This window comes from Dama dama, chromosome 14 (genome assembly GCF_033118175.1).
Source record: "Dama dama isolate Ldn47 chromosome 14, ASM3311817v1, whole genome shotgun sequence".
Lineage (NCBI taxonomy): Eukaryota > Metazoa > Chordata > Mammalia > Artiodactyla > Cervidae > Dama > Dama dama.
Window position 1 is genome coordinate 23,916,629 of NC_083694.1, and position 20,882 is coordinate 23,937,510.

General features: G+C 40.5%; 1 protein-coding gene across 1 annotated transcript; it reads left to right on the forward strand.

Annotated features, from left to right (window-relative positions):
• The first annotated feature begins 1,198 nt into the window (after nucleotides 1–1,198).
• FAM177B (family with sequence similarity 177 member B) lies at nucleotides 1,199–18,052 on the forward strand. The gene is made up of 5 exons (XM_061161197.1): nucleotides 1,199–1,261; nucleotides 13,622–13,802; nucleotides 14,092–14,158; nucleotides 17,424–17,521; nucleotides 17,870–18,052. The coding sequence occupies exons 2-5, from the start codon at nucleotides 13,632–13,634 to the stop codon at nucleotides 18,050–18,052; spliced, it is 519 nt and encodes a 172-aa protein (XP_061017180.1). The 5' UTR covers nucleotides 1,199–1,261; nucleotides 13,622–13,631.
• The last annotated feature ends 2,830 nt before the right edge of the window (nucleotides 18,053–20,882 follow it).

Genomic DNA, 20,882 nt, shown 5'->3' on the forward strand with positions numbered 1-20,882 from the left:
TTCTGTCTAAAGACCGAGTTACTTGCTTAGAATTTACATTCTTGTTTTAAGACAAACTTTTTGTAGTAAACTATAGAGATTAAAATAGTTAATCTTGAGGGAGAGCCTACTGTGAACTATAGAAGAAAAAACCACATTGGACTGTGCTTATCCAAAAGGCCAGAGCTATCATGCAATTGAGTGTATCTGATGCCTGTGATGCACTTGAGGTGAGTCTCGGAGAAAATGTCAGATCACCCGTTGGCTTGATACTGTCTAAAGCATCTCTAGTCGTTTGCCTCAAACTATTCCTCTCAGCTTTCTGGGGCTGGCTGGGCAGGGCCTCAGGTGGCTGGAGCTCCCAGGCTGGTCGCCTTCAGAATTTCGGACGAATTTCCTAGATCATCTGCTATGATGTAAGAAAAGTTGACAAATACTCCAGTGGGACAGGTAACATACCGTAATAGCACAGGTATATCAGTAATGTCACTTACCTGTGGTGTTTGAGTGCATATTACAGGGTCTAGTACTGAAAATAAAAATAAATGGAAAAGTCCTGCCAGGTCATGTTCTGTCAGCATTTCTCAAGGAGGAGCAGTGGTTTGTTCATACTGTTGGTTTTTTCATATTTCCTCAGAATATGCCTGCCTGCCTGGGTGAGTCATTGATTGGAGAGGGCCAGTGTCCTCAGGTGAAATGGCATAGAGAAGCTGGGAGTGAATACTGCCCTCTGCCCCCTGAAGTGGGGCTTCAACTGTCCTGTCCTTTCAAGGCTTGCTCTCCTGACCCCCTCAGGGAAAGAAGGGAAGGGAGCCGGGGTCACCGCAGGCCCCTATGAACAGGGCTGATAAAACTCTTGGTAGTTAACCCAATGCCAGTTCTCTGCTGCATTAACCAGATTCATTTGAAAACTTTTTTTTTTTTTTTTTTTTGATTAATGAAACTGAAAGAACTCTAGGAAATTTAAGGTATTATAACTTCCCAAAGTTAAATGTCAAGATGCAGAAGTATTGTGCTATTTTGTTGCTACAGCTGAGCATGCTGTGTTTCAGTGAAGGAGTTAATTGAAACGTAATGAGTGTGTAAGTGTAATGAAAAATAAGGTAGCCATTTCAACATCAGGAAATAATTATAAAGCTGCTCTCCTTATTTTTCCAATCTCATGTAGAACCTTCCCCCACCCATTAAAGTGAACTGACTGTATGACTCACGTATTAAGCAAATACTGAGCTCCACCTGTTAGGTACTGTAGGGGGCAGGAGATAAAGCGGGGCGCACACAGGTAAGACCCCTTCCACCCTGACTGGAAGGCTGGGCGGAGAAGGACGGGGAGAGGGAGACAGAAAGGAGGTAAGTGAAATACAGATTGTGTTAAATGTTGATAAGTGATGAGACAAAACAGAATGAGGTAAGCTGTGGAGTGGGGGTGGTGAAGGAAGTGGGCGGGTGCTCTGGAATTCAGATAGGAACTCAGCTGACCTTTGAGTCAAAGATCTGAAGGAAGGGAGGGAACAAAGCCTCTGAGAAGAGGGACTGGTCCAGAGAACAGCTTGCACAAGGTCCCCGTGGGGGACAGCCTGGTGGTCAGGGAATGGCAGTAAGAGGGCAACAGCTGGAATGAAGCAGAATGAAGTGGAGAGAAAGTAGAGCAAAATGGGACCAGAAAAGTACTGGGGCCAAATCCACATCTGAGGCCTTTGTAAGGACTTTGGCTTTGACTCTTGGTGAGCCAGGAACCCACTGGAGAGTTACAAGTTGAGAAGTGACACAGTGTGATTTTGTATTTAACACTCTGTTTTTGAGGATACAGAGTAGGAAGCCAATTAGGAGGCACTGCAGTAATCCAGGTGAGAGATGATGGCTTAGACTGGTGTTGATAGTGTTAGGACCCTGGCAGTAGTCCAGAGAATTTCCTGATGGATTTAAGGTGAGGTGTGATTATAGGAGAAGAATCAGAATGCCTCCAATGTTTTAGGTCTGAGGATCTGGAAGAATAGAGTTGCCATTTGCTGAAATGGGAAGAATGCCAGAGGAGTAGATGGGAGTGTGTGAGTGGGGGCTGGGAGGAGGGGGGTGGTTTCAGGAAGGAGAAGGGTGCACTGAAAGTATGAGCAGATTTAGACATGAGGTTGAAGGCGTCTGTTAGACCTCCAAGAAGAGATGGTAAGTAGACAGTGGGATCTATGCATCTGAGATTCAGGGAGATAAAAACATTGGATATAAATGTGTGTAGATAGTATTTAAAGCCATAGGAATGGGGAATACGTGTGGATCTATGGCTGATTCATGTCAATGTATGACAAAACCCACTGAAAAATAAAGGAAAAAAAAAAAAAAAGCCATAGGGCCAAATGAGGAGTAGATAAAAATCACGATGAGTCTAGTGGCTGAGTCCTGGGGTACTCCAATATTGAAAGATCAGGAATCCCAAAGGGTGTGTTAATTACATGATACTCTTGGGAGCAATCCTTGATAAACTAGATTTTGTTTTTTGTTGTTTTTTTAAGAAAAAACTAGAGGTTATCATAAGAATTAAAGTATATTGTAGGAAATATTTGACCCTCCAAAATATCACTTCCCAGGTGGCGCAGTGGTAAAGAATCTGCCTGCCAATGAAGATACACAGATTCTACCCCTGGGTTGGGAAGATACCCTGGAGAAGGAAATGATAACCCACTCCAGGATTCTTGCCTGGGAAATCCCATGGACAGAGGAGCCTGGTGGGCTAAGTACAGTCCATAAGGTTGCAAAGAGTTGGACACAACTTAGCAACTAAACAGCAATATCACTTACAAAACATCTCAGTCTAGGTACTTGGTGTGAAGTTGGTGGTGCTCCCAAGATTTTGGTAAATAATCCACACTTCAATATTGAGCCCCCTCTACATGACAGACACAGTGGTTACAAAGAGGAATTTTACATGGCATATTCTGAAGTGTCCATTAGGTGGCAGAAAACTTCACAAAATAGACTATAAACTAGACCTCTCTCTCTCCCTCGTTCTCTCTCACCAATACCATGGCCTTTGAACACTCTGATTTTAAAGATGAATATGTCTATTTCATGCATAACAGTATTTTGAAAATCAGAAACTACAATTTTCTTCAGAAAGCCAACAGGTATCATTTGTCACGTCCAACTCTGCAACCCCATGGACTGCAGCGTACCAGGCTCCCCTGTCCTTCACTATCTCCTAGACTTCACTCAGATTCGTGTTCATTGAGTTGATGATGCCATCCAACCATCTCATCCTCTGTTGTCCCCTTCTCCTCCTGCCCTCAATCTTTCCCAGCATGAGTTGGCTCTTCACATCAGGTAGCCAAAGTATTGCAGCTTCAGCTTCACCATCTGTCCTTTCAGGGTTGATTTCCTTTAGCATTGACTGATTTGATCTCACTGCCCAAGGGACTCTCAAGAGTCTTCTTCAGCACCACAGTCCTAAAGCATCAATTCTTTGGCCCTCAGCCTTCTTTATGGTCCAACTCTCTCATCCGTACATGACTACTGGAAAAACCATAGCTGTGACTATACAGACCTTTGTCAGCAAAGTGATGTCTCTACTCTTTAATATGCTGTCTAGGTTTGCCATAGCTTTCCTTCCAAGGAACAATTACCTTTTAATTTCCTGGCTGCAGTCACTCTCCACAGTGACTTTGGAGCCCAAGAAAGTAAAATCTGTCACTACTTCCACTTTTTCGCCTTCTATTTGCAATGAAGTGATGGGACCAGATGCCATGATATCATTTGTTTGTAATACAACAAGGGTGAGCCAGGTAAATGAAGGATGAACGACTTCGTTTGGTTTGGAAATAGATCCGAGTTGGGAGATGATTTGGAAAGGGGGTAAATTGACTATGAGACGGCTGGGCCTTCCTTATTCTTAAACTTTTGATGTTTAAGCTTTTCCGCTTGGGGCAAGGCAAGAAGGCCTGAGAAAGCGAAAAGCAAAAAAAAAAAATATATATATCTTGAAAAAAACAAACAAGAGGTCTTTGCTTGCTGTTGGTTCTTTCTGCAGTGCACCACATGACTAAATCACAAGTCTGTTCAATTTAGAAGTCACATTTCTTCCTGCTCTCCTTAGGGAGCTAGTCCTCAGGCTGGCTTGCCCATTGTGATCACCAGGGAAGCCTCGAAAATAACTGACGCCATGTCCGCCTCCTAGAGATTGTGGGTCTCGTATGTGTCCCAGCCTTGAAATTTTAAAAAAGGACTCCCAGGTAATCCTAACATGCAGACAACTTTGAGAGCCACAGGGTTTATTTAATGTCGAATGTGTAAATACATCTGACCTTCCCACAACTCAAATATGTTCCGCCCTGTATGACGCACACAAGAGAACCTTTCCACGTCAGCACAGTCAAGGCTTTCAAAACCATACATAACCAGTTAGAGCAATGAAAGAAAAAGCAGAGGAATAACATTGGTGAGTTGTTTTTTGAAAGTGTTTTAAATTTCTTCTGATCGTATAGAACACTTAATTTCTCATAGCACTGACAACATTTAGTTTTGCAGTAGTATTAGGCTCAGCATATTTAAATACAAAGTTACAATGTTTTGTTTGTTCATTTTGTTTTTTTGCTGGTCTTTGGCATCAGAAACTAAGTGGTAACAACTCTTCCTAGTCCTTAGCAAGACTCTTCTGTGATACACTGCCACTCAGTCAGTCAGGAAACACCCTGTGCATCCTTGAGACTCCTCAGGGGACCCTGGGCTAAGAGGGTCTCACGTCACCTTGGTTTAGATAACAAATTTAACCCTTGACAGGTTTTTGGTAACTCTGACAGAGGCATAAATTCAGCATCGTACCAATTTGGTGACTGATTGATACATACGTAAACATGTATATGTGTGTGTGTGTATTCAATATTATTTTCTCGCCCATAAAATATTTAAAGAATTCAATCTGCTGTTTTTCATTTTGATAGGTGGCTGATAATTGGCTTACTCATATGTATTATGACTACTGACTTATTTGGAATTATTTCTAACATTTTCTAGTATTTTAATTTTTCGTGCTTTTCCTTTGTTCTCTTTCTTCCCTCTTTATTGCCTTCTGTTGGATGTTTATTTCCTTTAAATTTTTTCTACCGGTTTTGAGCTATATATTCTAATTCCATTATTTTTCTAGTTGCTTTTAAATTGTCAACATACATACTAATCCTCTCCTATTCAAAACAATACTTAAAGAGGTCAGCCCCTCATATTTTTGTTATTATTGTCTAATACTTAATACTTCTTTGTTTTTATACTATGCCAAACCAAATTAGAGTTTTTAAGAGTCACTATTAAGATTTGCCACTTTGTTTACTCACTTATTTACATTGGTTTCTCGCATCTCTTGCTTCTGCACTTTCCTTCTAACTGACATATAATCTTAAATTATTCATTCAGTGAAGATGCAGGAATGGTTAAGTTTTTATAGGTCATAAAATGTCATTATTTCACTCTCAATAATTGTTTAGCTGGCATGGATGGACCTAGATTATCATATTAAGTAAAGTAAGTCAGACAGAGAAAGGCAAATATCATATGATATCACTTATATGAGGAATCTAAAAATAATGATACAAATGAACTTATTTAAAAAAACAGAAATAAGCTCACAGACATAGAAAGCAAAGATATGGTTACCAAAGGGGAAAGTGGGGAGAGGGGAGGAGTAAATTAGGAGTTTGAAATGAACATATACACTTTATTATATATAAAATAAACACGAAGACCTATTGTATAGCACAGGGAACTATATTCAATATCTTGTAATAACCTGTAGTGGAAAAGAGTCTGAAACAATATACATACATAAAACTGAACCACTTTGCTGTACACCTAAGACTAATTAAGTTGGTGCAAAAGTAATTGTGGTTTCAGACCACGAATTTTGAATCATTATAACTAGGCTCAAACATATCTTTATTAATCAAAATAGGAACCATTACAACCAACACATTTTTGCCAACAATAAATAAGTTTGTTTATTCCTGTCATGTAAAAATCCATGCTTCAGGATTCTACAAACACTCATTTTCTGCATCCTGCTGGTTGTGGAAGCGTTTTCCCTTCAAAAAGTTGCCAAGATGCTTGAAAAAGTGGTAGTCAGTTGGCAAAAGTTCAGTTGAATGTGGCAGATGAAGCAAAACCTTATAGTTCAATTCGTTCAACTTTTGAAGTGTTGGTTCTGCAACATGCAATCGGGCATTGCCTCGGAGAAGAACTGGGCCCTTCCTATTGACCAATGCAGACTGCAGATGTTGCAGTTTTCAGTGCATCTCATTGATTTGCTGAGCATACTTCTCAGATGTAATGGTATCACTGAAATTCAGAAAGCTATAGTGAATCAGCCTGGCAGCAGACTGCCAGTGACCATGACATTTTTTTTGGTGCAAATTTGGCTACGGAAGTGCTTTGGAGGTTCTTCTTGGTTCAACCACTGAGCTGGTTGTCACCAGTTGTCATATAAAATCCACTTTTCGCTGCACGTCACAATCTGATCAAGAAATGGTTCATTGTTGTTGCCTAGAATAAGAGAAGATGACACTTCAACACGATGATTTTTTTGATTTGGGCTCAGCTCATGAGGAACCCACTTACTGAGCTTTTCCACCTTTTCAATTTGCTTCAAATGCTGAACAACCATAAAGTGGCTGACATCGAGTTCTTCAGCAACTTAAGGGGATCAACTTTGATGATGGCTCTCAATTGATTATTATCAACTTCCAATGACTGGTCACTGAACTCCTCATCTTCAAGGCTCCCATCCCCTTTGCAAAACTTCTTGAACCACCCCTGCACTGTAATTCATTAGCAGTTCCTGGGCCAAATGCATTGCTGATATTGTGAGTTGTCTCTGCTGCTGTATGACCCATTTTGAACTCAAAAAAGGAAATCACTCGAATTTGCTTTTTGTCTAACCATTTCCATAGTCTAAAGTATATATAAAATAAACAGCAAGTAATAAATCATTGGCAAAAAAAAAAAAAAACAAAGGGAGACATGCACATTCAGTTCAGTTCTGACTCTTTGCGACCCCATGGACTGCAGCATGCCAGGCTGCCCTGTCCATCACCAACTCCTGGAGCTTACTCAGACTCATGTCCATCGAGTCAGTGATGTCATCCAACCATCTCATTCTCTGTCGTCCCCTTCTCCTCCTGCCTTCAATCTTTCCCAGCATAAGGGTCTTTTCAAATGAGTCAGTTCTTTGCATCAGGTGGCCAAAGTATTGGAGTTTCAGCTTCAACATCAGTCCTTCCAATAAATATTCAGGCTGATCTCCTTTAGGATGGACTGGTTGGATCTCCTTGCAGTCCAAGAGACTCGCAAGAGTTTTCTCCAACACCACAGTTCAAAAACATCAATTCTTCGGTGCTCAGCTTTCTTTATAGTCCAACTCTCACATCGATACATGACTACTGGAAAAACTGTAACTTTGACTATACAGACTTTTGTTGGCAAAGTAATGTCTCTGTTCTTTAAAATGCTGTCTAGGTTTGTCATAGATTTTCCTCCAAAGAGCAAGCATCTTTTAATTTCATGGCTGCAGTCACCAACTGCAGTGGTTCTGGAGCCCCACAAAATAAAATCTGTCACTATTTCGATTGTTTCCCCATCTATTTGCCATGAAATGGTGGGACTGGATGCATGATCTTAGTTTTCTGAATGTTGAGTTTTAACCCAACTTTTTCACTCTCCTCTGTAACATAGCCACATTTATTTAAGAATGTATTCCAGCATCAAAGGCAAGTGTCAACAATGCAAAACTACAATTATTTTGCCCCAACCTAATAAAAATAACAATTGTTTAACTGGATATTGAATTCTTTCTAAAAATGTTTTCAATTTTTTATTCAAGTATAGTTGGTTATAATGTTTTGTTGGTTTCTGGTGTACAGCAAAATGTACACCAGAAAATATGTATGTGTATATTCAGTTCAGTTCAGTTCAGTTCAGTCGCTCAGTCGTGTCTGACTCTGCAACCCCATGAACCGCAGCACGCCAGGCCTCCCTGCCCATCACCAACTCCCAGAGTTTACTCAAACTCATGTCCATTGAGTCGGCAATGCCATCCAACCATCTCATCCTCTGTCATCCCCTTCTCCTCCTGCCTTCAATCTTTCCCCAAATCAGGGTCTTTTCAAATGAGTCAGCTCTTCACACCAGGTGGCCAAAATATTGGAGTTTCAGCTTCAGCATCAGTCCTTCCAATGAACACCCATGACTGATCTCCTTTAGGATGGACTGGTTGGATCTCCTTGCAGTCCAATGGACTCTCAAGAGTCTTCTCCAACACCACAGTTCAAAAGCATCAATTCTCAGCTTTCTTTATAGTCCAACTCTCACATCCATACATGACTACTGGAAAAACCATAGCCTTGACTAGATGGACCTTTGTTGACAAAGTAATGTCTCTGCTTTTTAATATGCTGTCTAGGTTGGTCATAGCTTTCCTTCCAAGGAGTAAGCATCTTTTAATTTCATGGCTGCAATCACCATCTGCAGTGATTTTGGAGCCCAAAAAAGTAAAGTCAGCCACTGTTTCCACTGTTTCCCCATCTATTTGCCATGAAGTGATGGAACCGGATGCCACAATCTTAGTTTTCTGAATGTTAAGCTTTAAGCCAGCTTTTTCACTCTCCTCTTTCACTTTCATCAAGAGGCTCTTTAGTTCTTCACTTTCTGCCATAAGGTGGTGTCATCTGCATATCTGAGGTTATTGATATTTCTCCTGGCAATCTTGATTCCAGCTTGTGCTTCATCCAGCCCAGCATTTCTCATGATGTACTCTGCATATAAGTTAAATAAGCAGGGTGACAATATACAGCCTTGACATACTCCTTTTCCTATTTGGAACCAGTCTGATGATCCATGTCCAGTTCTAACTGTTAGTTCCTGACCTGCATACAGGTTTCTCAAGAGGCAGGTCAGGTGGTCTGGTATTCACATCTCTTTCAGAATTTTCCACAGTTTATTGTAATCCACACAGTCAAAAGCTTTGGCATAGTCAATAAAGTAGAAATAGATGTTTTTCTGGAACTCTCTTGCTTTTTCGATGATCCAGCGGATGTTGGCAATTTGATCTCTGGTTCCTCTGCCTCTTCTAAAACCAGCTTGAACATCTGGAATTTCATGGTTCGCATATTGCTGAAGCCTGGCTTGGAGAATTTTGAGCATTACTTTACTAGCATGTGAGATGAGTACAATTGTGCAGTAGTTTGAGCATTCTTTGGCATTGCCTTTCTTTGGGATTGAAATGAAAACTGACCTTTTCCAGTCCTGTGGCCACTGCTGAGTTTTCCGTATTTGCTGACATATTGAGTGCAGCACTTTCACAGCATCATCTTTTTACTTAACTTTTCAGATTCTTCTCCCTTACAGATTATTACAAAATATTGAATATATTTCCTTGTGCTATACAGTCAGACCTTGATGTTTATGGATATTGAGTTCTTTACAACAATAATCAATTGTTTCTGAGCTCAACTGATGCTGATTTTAAGTTAGCCTATAGACTAATCTGCCCATCTATTATAAAATTTACGATTTTCCATAATTTCTATTATTTATTTATTTTTAAATTTTTATTTATAATTTTTGGCTACACAGCGTCTCATTGCTGCATGAGAAATTTCTCTAGTTGCAGTGCTCGGGCTTCTCGTTTCAGGTGACTTCTTTTTAGTTGCAGAGCACAGGCTCTAGAGGGTGGGCTCAGTAGTTGTAACTCAAAGGTTTAGCTACCACATGGCGTGTGGAGGCTTCCCAGAGCAGGGAGCAAATCCTTGTCTCCTGCATTGGCAGCCAGGTTCTTAACCACTGGATCATGAGAGAATTCCAAGATTTTCCATAATTTCTATGATCAGGTTTGATTTTCTTTTATCCATTTTAGTATTCTCAGGTTACTAATATTTGAAAATTTGTGTATTTCTTCAAATATGGAAAATTCATAGCCATTACTTCTTCAAATATCACCTCCCCCATTATTTCTATTCACTTCTTTTGGAACTTCCATTAAATGTATACTGAACTTTATCATCTATGCTTTAGCTCAAAACTTTGCTTTCATCTTAACAGAATATATACATATTTTAATATATATTTCATGGTAGTAAAGTTGCTCAGTCATGTCTGACTGTTTGCGACACCATGGACTGTAGCCTACCAGGCTCCTCTGTCCATGGGATTTTCCGGGCAGGAGTACTGGAGTAGGTTGCCATTTCCTTCTCCAGCTGATCTTCCCGACCCAGGGATCAAACCCGGGTCTCCCTCATTGTAGGCAGACGCGTTTACCGTCTGAGCCACCAGAGAAGTCCATATTTCATGGTAACAGAATATATATGTATATGTGTATACATATACATATATATATATATATTTATATATATATATATATATATATCTCTTTAAGCTGTTTTCTGAGAGATTTCCTCCAATTTCTTTACTATGTTCAATCTACATCCAACCTATCCTATGGTCCTGTATATTTCATTTCTGGAATTTCTGTTTGGTTCTTTTTTCAAATCAAACTGCTCCTTCTGGATTTTAGAATGTTTTGCTTCCTTTACCTTTTGGAATATATTAAACACACTCATTTCTAAAGATTTTTTAATGTGGACCATTTTTTTTTAAAGTCCTCATTGAATTTTCTTATGTTTTGGTTTTTTGGCCCCGAGGCATGGGCAATCTTAGAGCCCCAACCAGAAATCAAACTCATACCCCTCGCATTGGAAGGTGAAGTCTTGATCACTGAATCTCCATCATTTTTAAAGCTTTTTAAAAGATTTTAAAACTCGTCCTTCATTTTTAAAGTTTCGTGTTTATCGTTCCTCATTCTTGGATGAGGGCTCTCCCAATTTTTTTCCATTTCATTTGCTGAACCCTTCTCCTGATGGTTGGTTTGGTCATGTGGTTTGTAAGTATTTTCAGTGAGTGCCTCCTTAGGGCATTTTTTGCAGTGGAGGTCCAGTGTTCCCAGTCTGGTTGAACTCTCCTTCCAGTGTTATTTGCATTTGCATCTGAGAGTTCTGTGAACTGCGATGACTTCAGGTCACTCAACTTCATTTCAGGTCCAGATGAGACTATGAACTTGGGCCACAAGCCAGTATGTGGTCCTGGCCTGGGGCTCACATGGCCCATAGTGTTTTTCAGGTGACTATTTCTACCCATGTTGCCTTGGGAGATGATAAATTATTTTGCCACTTTTATAGACCAGCAGATAGTTTTTCTCCTCCATATTTTATAATAAGATGGTACTTTATTATCTTAGTTTTATGCAGGTTGCTTCATTTCATCCCCTTACACTCATGGGATTTGTGATTTAAGACTCTGTCCTCTCTACACCAGTATTAAAGCCCTAGCCTCAAGGCCTATATCTAATTCTGAAATCCCAGGAACCACCTCAGCTTCAGCTCATCATATGATTTTGAGTTTCCTCTCTTTTCCTGACACCTAACCTGGATTTCTTTTTTTCTTTCTTTTCTCCTCCTTTCCTCCTCCTTCCTTCCTACCTCCCTTAATCCTTCCCTTTCTCTCTCTCTGACTCTCTCTCTTTATTACTTCCTTAAGGGCAGCCTGATTTAATGTTTTGTTTGTTTAATTTTATCCAGCATTTCTGTATGTTTCAAACAGGAAGGAAAATTCTTCCACATCAGCTCAGCCTCCCAGGTTTGCTGATATAATCTTAAAATATATGAAAGATTAAGAAAATAGTGTTAGGTGTTTTGCTCTCAAAAAAAGATAAGAAAAATATTAGAGCAGTGCCTGATATATACACACCATTAAGTGATAAGTACTTCACAACAGCTAGACTTTATTAAATGCTTTCTATTTGCTAAGAACTGTACCAACTCCTGTATGTGTCTTTCCTCATTTACTCCTTAATTTTACAAGGTCAGTAATAAGTTTACACACATTTTCAAGCTATATTATTCTTTATAGATGAAGAAACTGAGACATCAGAATATTAAGTAGTAACATTTTGAACCTAGGAACTCTGGCTCCAAGCTTGCTAGTTGTGTTAAGATTTAACCTAAATATAATAAAATTCATATTAAGTCTAGATTTTTATTCATTTTAACAAATATATGCAGTCAAGTAACCACCACTACAATCATGCTATCTATGAGAACAGTCCCCTCACCCGCATAAGTTCCCTTGGCCCCTTTGTAGTCAATCTTCTCCTCCATCCTCTCAGTCCTAGCAAACACTGATCTGTGTTCTACTAATAAAATTTCAAATAAACAGAATCATACAGTATCTGGCATCTTTTACTTTGCATAACGCTCTTGAGATTGCTTCAGAGTATTACAAATATTTGTTGTCCAATAACATTTAATCACTGAGCAGTATTGCATTGCACAGATATACCACATTTTGTTCATCTTTTTACCAGTTGATGGACATTTGGATTGTTTTCAGTTTGGGGCTCTTATAAATAAAGTTGCTAAGAATGTTCACATATACATCTTTAGACTGACATATGTTTTTGTTTCTCTTGGGTAAATAGCTAGACATGGAATTACAAGATTATGTGGTAAGTATATGTTTTTTAGAAACTGCTAGATGGTTTTCTGGGCTTCCTTGATGGCTCAGCAGGTAAAGAAGCCACTTTCAATGCAGGAGACACAGGAGATCGGGTTCAGTCCCTGGGTTGGAAAGATCCCATGGCGGAGGAAAATGGCAAACCCATTCCAGTATTCTTCCCTGGAGAATCCCATGGACAGAGGAGCCTGGCGGGCTACAATCCATGGGGTCTCAGACACACCTGACACAAACCGTTTCCCAAAGTGGCCATACCATTTGCAGTCCCACTAGCAAGCAATGTATGAAGGTTCTAGTTGCTTCATTTACTCCTCATCTCTTGTTATTGTTAGTCTTTAATTTTTTCCTTCCAGTGACTATGTTATCATATGACATATGGTTTCCACTTGTATTTCTCTAATGACTAATGACATTGAGCACTTCTCCTAAATTTATTTGCCATCTATAAATCTTCAGTAAAGTGTCTATTCAGATTCTTTGCCCCTATTTAAATCGAGTTGTTTATATTTTATAAACTGCAGTGGTTTTTTAAAAATATGTTCTCAAAATAAGTCCCTTATTAGATATATAGGTGGCAAGTATTTTCAGCTGTTGTGTGTAAAGATTGTACTCTTAACCACTACTTGTATTGCTCCTCAATATTTATTGAAATAACTGAGGAATTTCCACAGGGTGATGGACACTTCCTACTAGCAGCTGTGGATTTTGCAATTAATAAGGGGTAAAGGAACCCTGCTGACATATTTGTTTGAAGAAATGTGAAGTTCACCTTTTCACTGCTAATTAAATCTTTTCCATTTTAGTACATAGCTAAACAATCCTCCATTGGATTTGAAAAATTGATGAGATCATGGTTGTGATTACCTGTGAACTCTTTGTCTTCACAATCCATCAAAAATAACTAAATAATCAGCAAGGGCTTCCCTGGTGGTTAAGATTCTGCCCTTGCACTGCAGAGGGTGAGGGTTTGAGCCCTGGTTGGGGAACTAAGATACCACCCACTGCACAAAATGGCCAAAAATGGAAAAGAAAATGACTAGACATGTCTCTGCTATATAACACTCTACTGGACAACTTATTCTAAAGTGTCCTGATTTTCACTTACTAGTTGTTTCCTTATGGAGAAAGACAATTTCCAGCAGTTAGAACTAGAGAAGAGTGGACCTTCCAAAAGGACAACTCCCAGAAGAATTATCCATTTTGCTGATGGAGACATCATGGAAGAATATAGCACAGAGGAGGAGGAAGAGGAAGCTAAAGAACAGAGAACAAATTCAACACTTGATCCTGTAAGTTTAGATTATCATTATTAGTGAGCATGGGCGTTGAGTGAATGAGAGATAAAACCAACAAGTTTTGTCAAAAATAGTTTTAAGCTAACTCCTTGTTCTCTTTGGTTTGCTTTCTGGAGCTGTGTACAATCAACTTATAATTTTGATCATCTTAGTTTTCTCATCTACAAGAGAGAAAATGGAACCTATTACAAAGCATTTTGAAGCCTTTACACCGCAGACTCTGCAGTCATCACTTCTGTTATTAGTTACTCTAACCTGGTTTCCCTTTCTTGTTCTTTTTCAGTCTAAACTTGCCTGGGGGCCCTACCTATGGTTTTGTGCAGGGCAAATAGCAAGAACCTCATTTTCTAGTAAGTACTGCTAAGGTTTTTTTTTGTTGTTGTTGTTGTTTTCTGTCATAAATATAGGCTTATAGACCCTCAGAGTTAGATGAGACTTGAAGTGGTTTAATGCACTCCACGGCATTCTGAAGATCTATCCACTTCCAGATCTACACTGGAACATTCCTGAAGGCATAGAACCTCACATCTTCAGGGAGACCTTGCCATCTTTTCCCAGCTCTTGTTAGTAAACTCTATCTTCCTTTAAATCTTCCTTTAGAGTTTTTCCCCTTGATTCTAGTTGTCTCTTTTAAAGGCCAGACAAAACCAATCTAGATTCCTCTTTCATAGGACAGAGTTTCAAACATTTGAAGACAATACTCAGTCCTCACTGAGTGGACTCTTCACATGAATAAACTTCCAAGTTCTTTCTTGATTTTAACTATTGTTATCTGACACAGTTCCCAGTTCCCTTGTCATAATCATTCTTTTATAAGCAAGAATGTTATTGACCCCTCTCAAGGAGATAATGAATGGCCTAAGTGGCTGTTTATAAGAGAAAACGAAAGTGAAGTCACTCAGTTGTGTCCGACTCTTTGCGACCCCATGGACTGTACCCTGCCAAGCTCCTCCGTCCATGGGATTCTCCAAGCAAGAATACTGGAGTGGGTTGCCATTTCCTTCTCCAGGGGATCTTCCCGACCCAGGAATTGAACCCAGGTCTCCTGCAGTGCAGGCATACTCTTTACCTTCTGAGCCACTAGGGCTCCTGTATTTATTTATTTATTTATAAGAGATGAATGGTAAATCTTGTTTTGTTTGACTTTCACCAATTAAAAAAAAAACACAATTGGCAACATCTAATTACTACTTCCTTCTAATTCATATATACTTACGTATATGATGGGCTTCCCTGGTGGCTCAGTGGGTAAAGAATCTGCCTGCAATGTGAGGCGGGCTCGATCTCTGGGTCAGGAAGATCCCCTGGGGGAGGAAATGGCAACCCACTCCAGTGTTCTCGCCTGAAATATCCCATGGACAGAGGAGCTTGACGGGGTACAGTCCACAGGGTTACAAAGAGTTAGACACAACTGAGCAACTAAGCAAACCTGTATATGATGGGGGAAAACAACTTTAAAAATCTGAGAAAATAGAAAGCATAGCTCTTAGGAACTGATTTCCATTCATTCATTAAATAAACATTTACTGAATACTCATACGCTCAGCACTGCGCAGGACCCTAGGACTCAAAGACAAATGGCAGTCTTTGCTTTCAAGGACCTTAATATTTGATGAATAGTACTGGCCAGTAAACATGCTTATAATGATACTTTGTTGTTACAATTTCCAGGGTAGGAGGAGTGTAGGGACTATAGACTAGAGTACTCAGGAATGGTGACCTCTGGAGGAGACACCTTAAGAAAGTTCTGAAAGTATGTCTGGCCAATACCAGCTTGGGGACCATGAAAGTGACCAGGGGTGGGGGGGAGGTCTTTAAATTACATTAAGGGTGATTTAGTCAGATGGTATAAGCCCTAAGTACTTTTAGGTCAAGGTAGAGAGTTAGTAATTTGGAAATTACTTTAGAGATCCAGGTGAATACTGACCTTGTGTGTGCCTGCTAAATTGCTTTAGTCAGTGTCTGACTCTTTGCAACCCTACAGCCCATAGCCCACTAGGCTCCTTTGTTCATGGGATTCTCCAGGCAAGAATACTGGAGTGGATTATTGAACCCAGGGACTGAACCTGCTTCTTTTACATCTCTTACATTGACAGGAGGGTTCTTTACCACTAGTGCCACCTGGGAAATCCCCAATACTGACCTTACCTTGGCCAAAACACATTGGCAGAAGAAATGCTTCTTCTAGAGACTTCTATGTTTTAGTTAGGGCAAGACTGAAGATGTAAAATGTTCTTGAGGGATGGAAACTTAAAAGATTAGATCAGGTTAAAAAAAGCAAAACTCAGCACAGCAATATGAGAGTGTGAAGGAGAATGGGGACTACAGTGATTTCCACATCGGGCTTTGATTTCAGATGACAGGGATAGGACACATGGGAAATCTATCCATCTCTGGGCTCCAAATAGAACTGTAATCTTAAAGAGCTTCTGCCTGGGGGTTCCAGACTATAGTGGAGGCATAAATATGCCAACAATCAGTATCCTGATCTCTACACAGAGACTTTGGTGAGAACTAGAACCCAGATGACACTGGTAATTAATTTCTCCAATTTAAAATTCTAGTAGGTCATAAACAAGGAAAACGTCCTGAGATGTTAACATTTTAGAAACTTCTCTTATGCACATGTACTGGGCACTGTGGCAAACAAAAGGATTAAAGAGCTAGAGTATTTCTGAAAGGATAAAGCATGTTTAAAAAAAAAAACAACAGAGTGTCATTTTGATGTATGATGTAAGAGCAGTATCTTTAGAAGTGGAATGAATGATGGGAATCACAAAGTCCTCTAATGGGCAGAGGCGCATCAGAAGTCCTACATGTTTTGATGTTGCTCATTTCTAAAGTCTTCATTGAATTTGTTACATTATTGCTTCTGTTCTATGTTTTGGGGTTTTGGCCACAAGACCTGTGGGATCTTAGCTCCCCCACTGGGAATCAAACCTGCACCCCGGGAATCGGAAAGAGAAGTCTTAACCACTGGACCGCCAGGGAAGTCTTAGTTCTGTACTTTTAAGGGAAAACATCTCTAGGAGAGACCTTCTGGAAACCACTCATTATTCATGGTAACCCTTTACTCCTGACTCTAATAATCCCTGAGGCTGCAAGCCACCTTGTTACTGAAGTGAAGGCAGATAAAGAAAGCCTTAAATTGCTGCTTAGGGAGGTTTTTTTTTTTGTTTTTTTTTTTGTTTTTTTTTGTTTTTTTTTGACGCATGGAGGAATTTCTGACAAGGGTCTTGGTAATACTGGATTTAACTTTTGGTATAATTTGCAATGTACTCACAGCTGATGATCAGATGACATACATGCAGATGGACAACATCTATTCTGATTGCTTAGGACCTGTACTTGTTATTAGGTATTTTGAAGATCTCTTGATATATTCACCTGAAAAGGATAGTTTAGATGCCATCCTATGTGAAGATACAAGATTTAACAAATTCTCTTTGAGTCCTAAAATTTGTGAGAGTCTACAGCAATTAAAATATCTTGTCAGCCTTGAAGGTAAGTGTAATAGTAGACAATCTGTGGGCAAGTTGAAACTCTTGGCATCTCCACAGACTTTAAGTTTTCATTCTTAACTCAGATTACCAAAGTGCTTCTTCTTTCTTCTAGCCTGTGAATTCCTTGGTGAAAGATTTGCTGTCTTCTTTGGTCTTCATCAGCCCAAGTACCAGTATATGTTAAATGAGTACTGCAGAACAAGAAGTAAGGTATGTGACATCCTGATGGGGACAGCAAGAGCCCTGAGATGGAATATTGGGTGTTTCTGATCTGGGTCCATAGAGAGGAGCATTTCCCACTTGGTATTTCATGTACTGCAGTTTCACTGAGCTCCCATCGTCAGACTGACTTATTTTTCTAAGGTGCCTCACCCCATGAGGTTTATTAATATTTGCCTCTGGTGTGAAGTTAGAACATCACGAGATAGGTTGTAGAAAGTGGTGTGAAACCTGAGTTTGCTTAAAGGAGAAGCTTCTTAGAAGGGTGTCTCTACAAGATATAGAGGTCAGAGGTATTGGGTTTACAGGTAAACATTTCCTTATTTCTCTTTATATTAGCAAAGTGACAAGGGAAGTGAAGAGAATGGATCAAAGGCCCAACCAGCCAATGTTCCTAATGAGAAATGTCACCTGGAGGCCAGGGGCCATGAGTATGGAACAAGACTACGAGATGTTGCGGAGGGCATTTCTCAGTGGAGTGCCTCATCCAAGGAGGGCCTGATGGCAGATTCCAGCTCCTGATGGGCAGTGGGGGTGATGGGGGTGGGGGGGGGGTGGTAGGAGTTGGGGGTTGGTCTACGGTTCCCCCGGATTTCTGTTCCCTGGTCATTGATTACCATGGCAACATCACCACAGGTGGTGCTTCTGAGCCAGATCTGATCTTAATCTCTCTGTGATTTATTCTCCGTTAGCCAGGAATTGCAAGCCATCTTGAGAACAATTGTGGTTTCTTTCTCAATATACATTTTTATTTATAAGCCCTGAAACCCAACTCCACCCCAGTGATGCAAGTCCTGTCCATCAGTTGTGGGCTGTTAGTATTGATATTTGCATAGTAGTGTAAGTGCCTGATGGAGAAGGGCATGGCAACCCACTCCAGTATCCTTGCCTGGAGAATCCCATGGACAGAGGAGACTGGTGGGCTACAGTCCGTAGGGTTGCAAAGAGTTGGACATGACTGAAGTGACTGAGGACAGCACAGCACATAAGTGCCTTAGGGAACTTGGGCATGGGAGTTTCAGGCTAAAACTCTTTGCCAGGTGGCTAGGGTACAGAAAAGAACCCTCTGTTCCTAAAAAGAAACTTTGGGCATCATAAAGTCTAAATAAAACTTTCTTTTGGGGTTTGATACAAGGGATGTCCTTCCCTACAGCTGTACTGGTTTACTTGAGGCTTGCTTTCCCCAATTAGCAAACATTGCTAATAACTCTGTTACAACATAGCAGTCTTTGATAGTTGGGTGCATTTTTCTCCAAACACATCAAAAATAAATGGCAATCTAAATTCTACAGAAAGTATTTGGAAAACGTGAATGACTCTCATTAACTTGTCAACAAATTTTCGAAAACTGTAAAGATCAGACATGGAAATCATACCTGCATAACACAGGGTGTGTTGGCCATAGGTAGCTATGATATACAAAACTACAGGTTTTGCAGTAATAAGACCTGAGTTCAAGCTTCTTACTAGTTATATAATTTTAGATGTCTTAATTTCTGAGCCTCTGCTTCTTTCTTTGTAAAATAGGGGATTTATTTGTTTCTCAAGGGTTATTGTTAAACAAACTGAAATAGTAAATGTGAAAACTCTTCTAAAAACTGTGTTTTTTAGCATTAGTTGTTAATGCTTAATTAATGACTGTTATAGGTTTCCCAGGTGGTTCAGTGGTAAAGAATCTGCCTACCAAAGCAAGAGATGCAGGAAATGTGGGTTCAATCCCTGGGTCAGAAAAGATCCCCTTGGAGGAGGAAATGGTAACCTACTCCAGTATTTTTGCCTGAAAAGTTCCACGGAAAGAGGAGTCTGGCAGACTACAGTCCATGGGGTTGCAAAGAGTCAGACATGACTAATGTGACTGAGCCCATAGACTGTTACATTGAAGATCCCCAAAGAACAATGCCTTTTGGATTTCATGTCCTCATATAGCCTCACCTACATTGACTATGGCCTTGGCTATGTTACTTGCTTGGGCAAAGAGAGTAGCAAATATGACGCAACTGGATGCTTGATAAGCACTTGCACCTGGACGCTTGTCCTCTTAGAAAACTTCATGTTGTAAAGAAGATTGGGCTAGATTTCTGAATGATATGATGCCACATCAAGAGACCATAGCAACCCCCTACTCCCATCACTCTGAGTGCATGACAGTCCACATTTGAACTTGCTGCCTGATTAGCTCTAGGCTTCTCCAGCAACTAGGGCTCCGTGGTGACTCAGTTGGAGGATACCTAGCCAGCCTGCCTGCTCCCCACCCCTAAGGCTGTCAGGAAAGCCTGAGCTCTGTTCCCCACTGGGTAGGTTAGGGTTTGCTATTAGGCATATGGCTTGTCTCCCAAGAGCCCATGTCCCAGCCTCTCCATGCCATTTTCCTGTTCCACTTTCCTGGAATGTCTATGGATAGTATACACTGTTTCAGGAGGCTTTGGGAAACTGGGGCCCTCCAGGCCTCTGACGCCACCGCCTGGCCTCATCACCTGGATATACCTCTCTTTGAAGGGGGCCCACTTGAAATGCATCTGAGATGGGCTGCTAAAGTAACAACAGTAATTTCCTAATTTGGTCTTGCTGCCATTGGGGCCCCAGGTCTCTGTAGGAACTTGGGCTCTCCATTTCCGTTCATTCTTGGAAGCCCTGCTCCCCTCAGTCAAGGTTTCAGAGTTCCCGGAATGGATGGCTTCAGGTTAAAGGGAACCTCTATTCAGGAGCCAGCTGACCTCAAGTTACAATGCTCCCAAAGTGCCAGAATTCTGCCTTCCTCCTCAAGGCTAGACTGATCATGCTGAGTTGTACCAGTTATTCCTCCTGCCTTATTGTGTTGTGTTGGGGCCTATCCAAGCAATCAGCTCCTGCAAGCTTAGTCTGGCTGTCTCATTTACCACCATTGTTGTTGTTCAGTCACCAAGTTGTGTCCAACTCCTTGCAACCCCATGGATTGCAGCACACTAGGCCTCGCTGTCCCTCACCATTTCCTGAAGTTTGCCCAAGTTCATGTCCATTGCATCAGTGATGCCATTCAGCCAACTCATCCTCTGAGGCCCTCTTCTCTTTCTGCCCTCAATCTTTCCCAGCATCAGGGTCTTTTCCAATGAGTCAGCTGTTTGTATCAGATGACCAACCAAAATTATTGCCACCATTATCCATTCCTATATTTTCTACTGGTTTATTTACCCAGATGGGTCATCAATAGACCAGGAAAACACTTCTCTGATATATTAATCATGAGCACCATAGCCAAAAAAAAAAAAAAAAGAATGAGCCTCCTTGAAAGTACAACTCTTCAGTGATATTACAGATCCATGGCCACTTTCCCCAAAACACAATCATAATGTCAGATTGACTTAGTAGGAAGAGA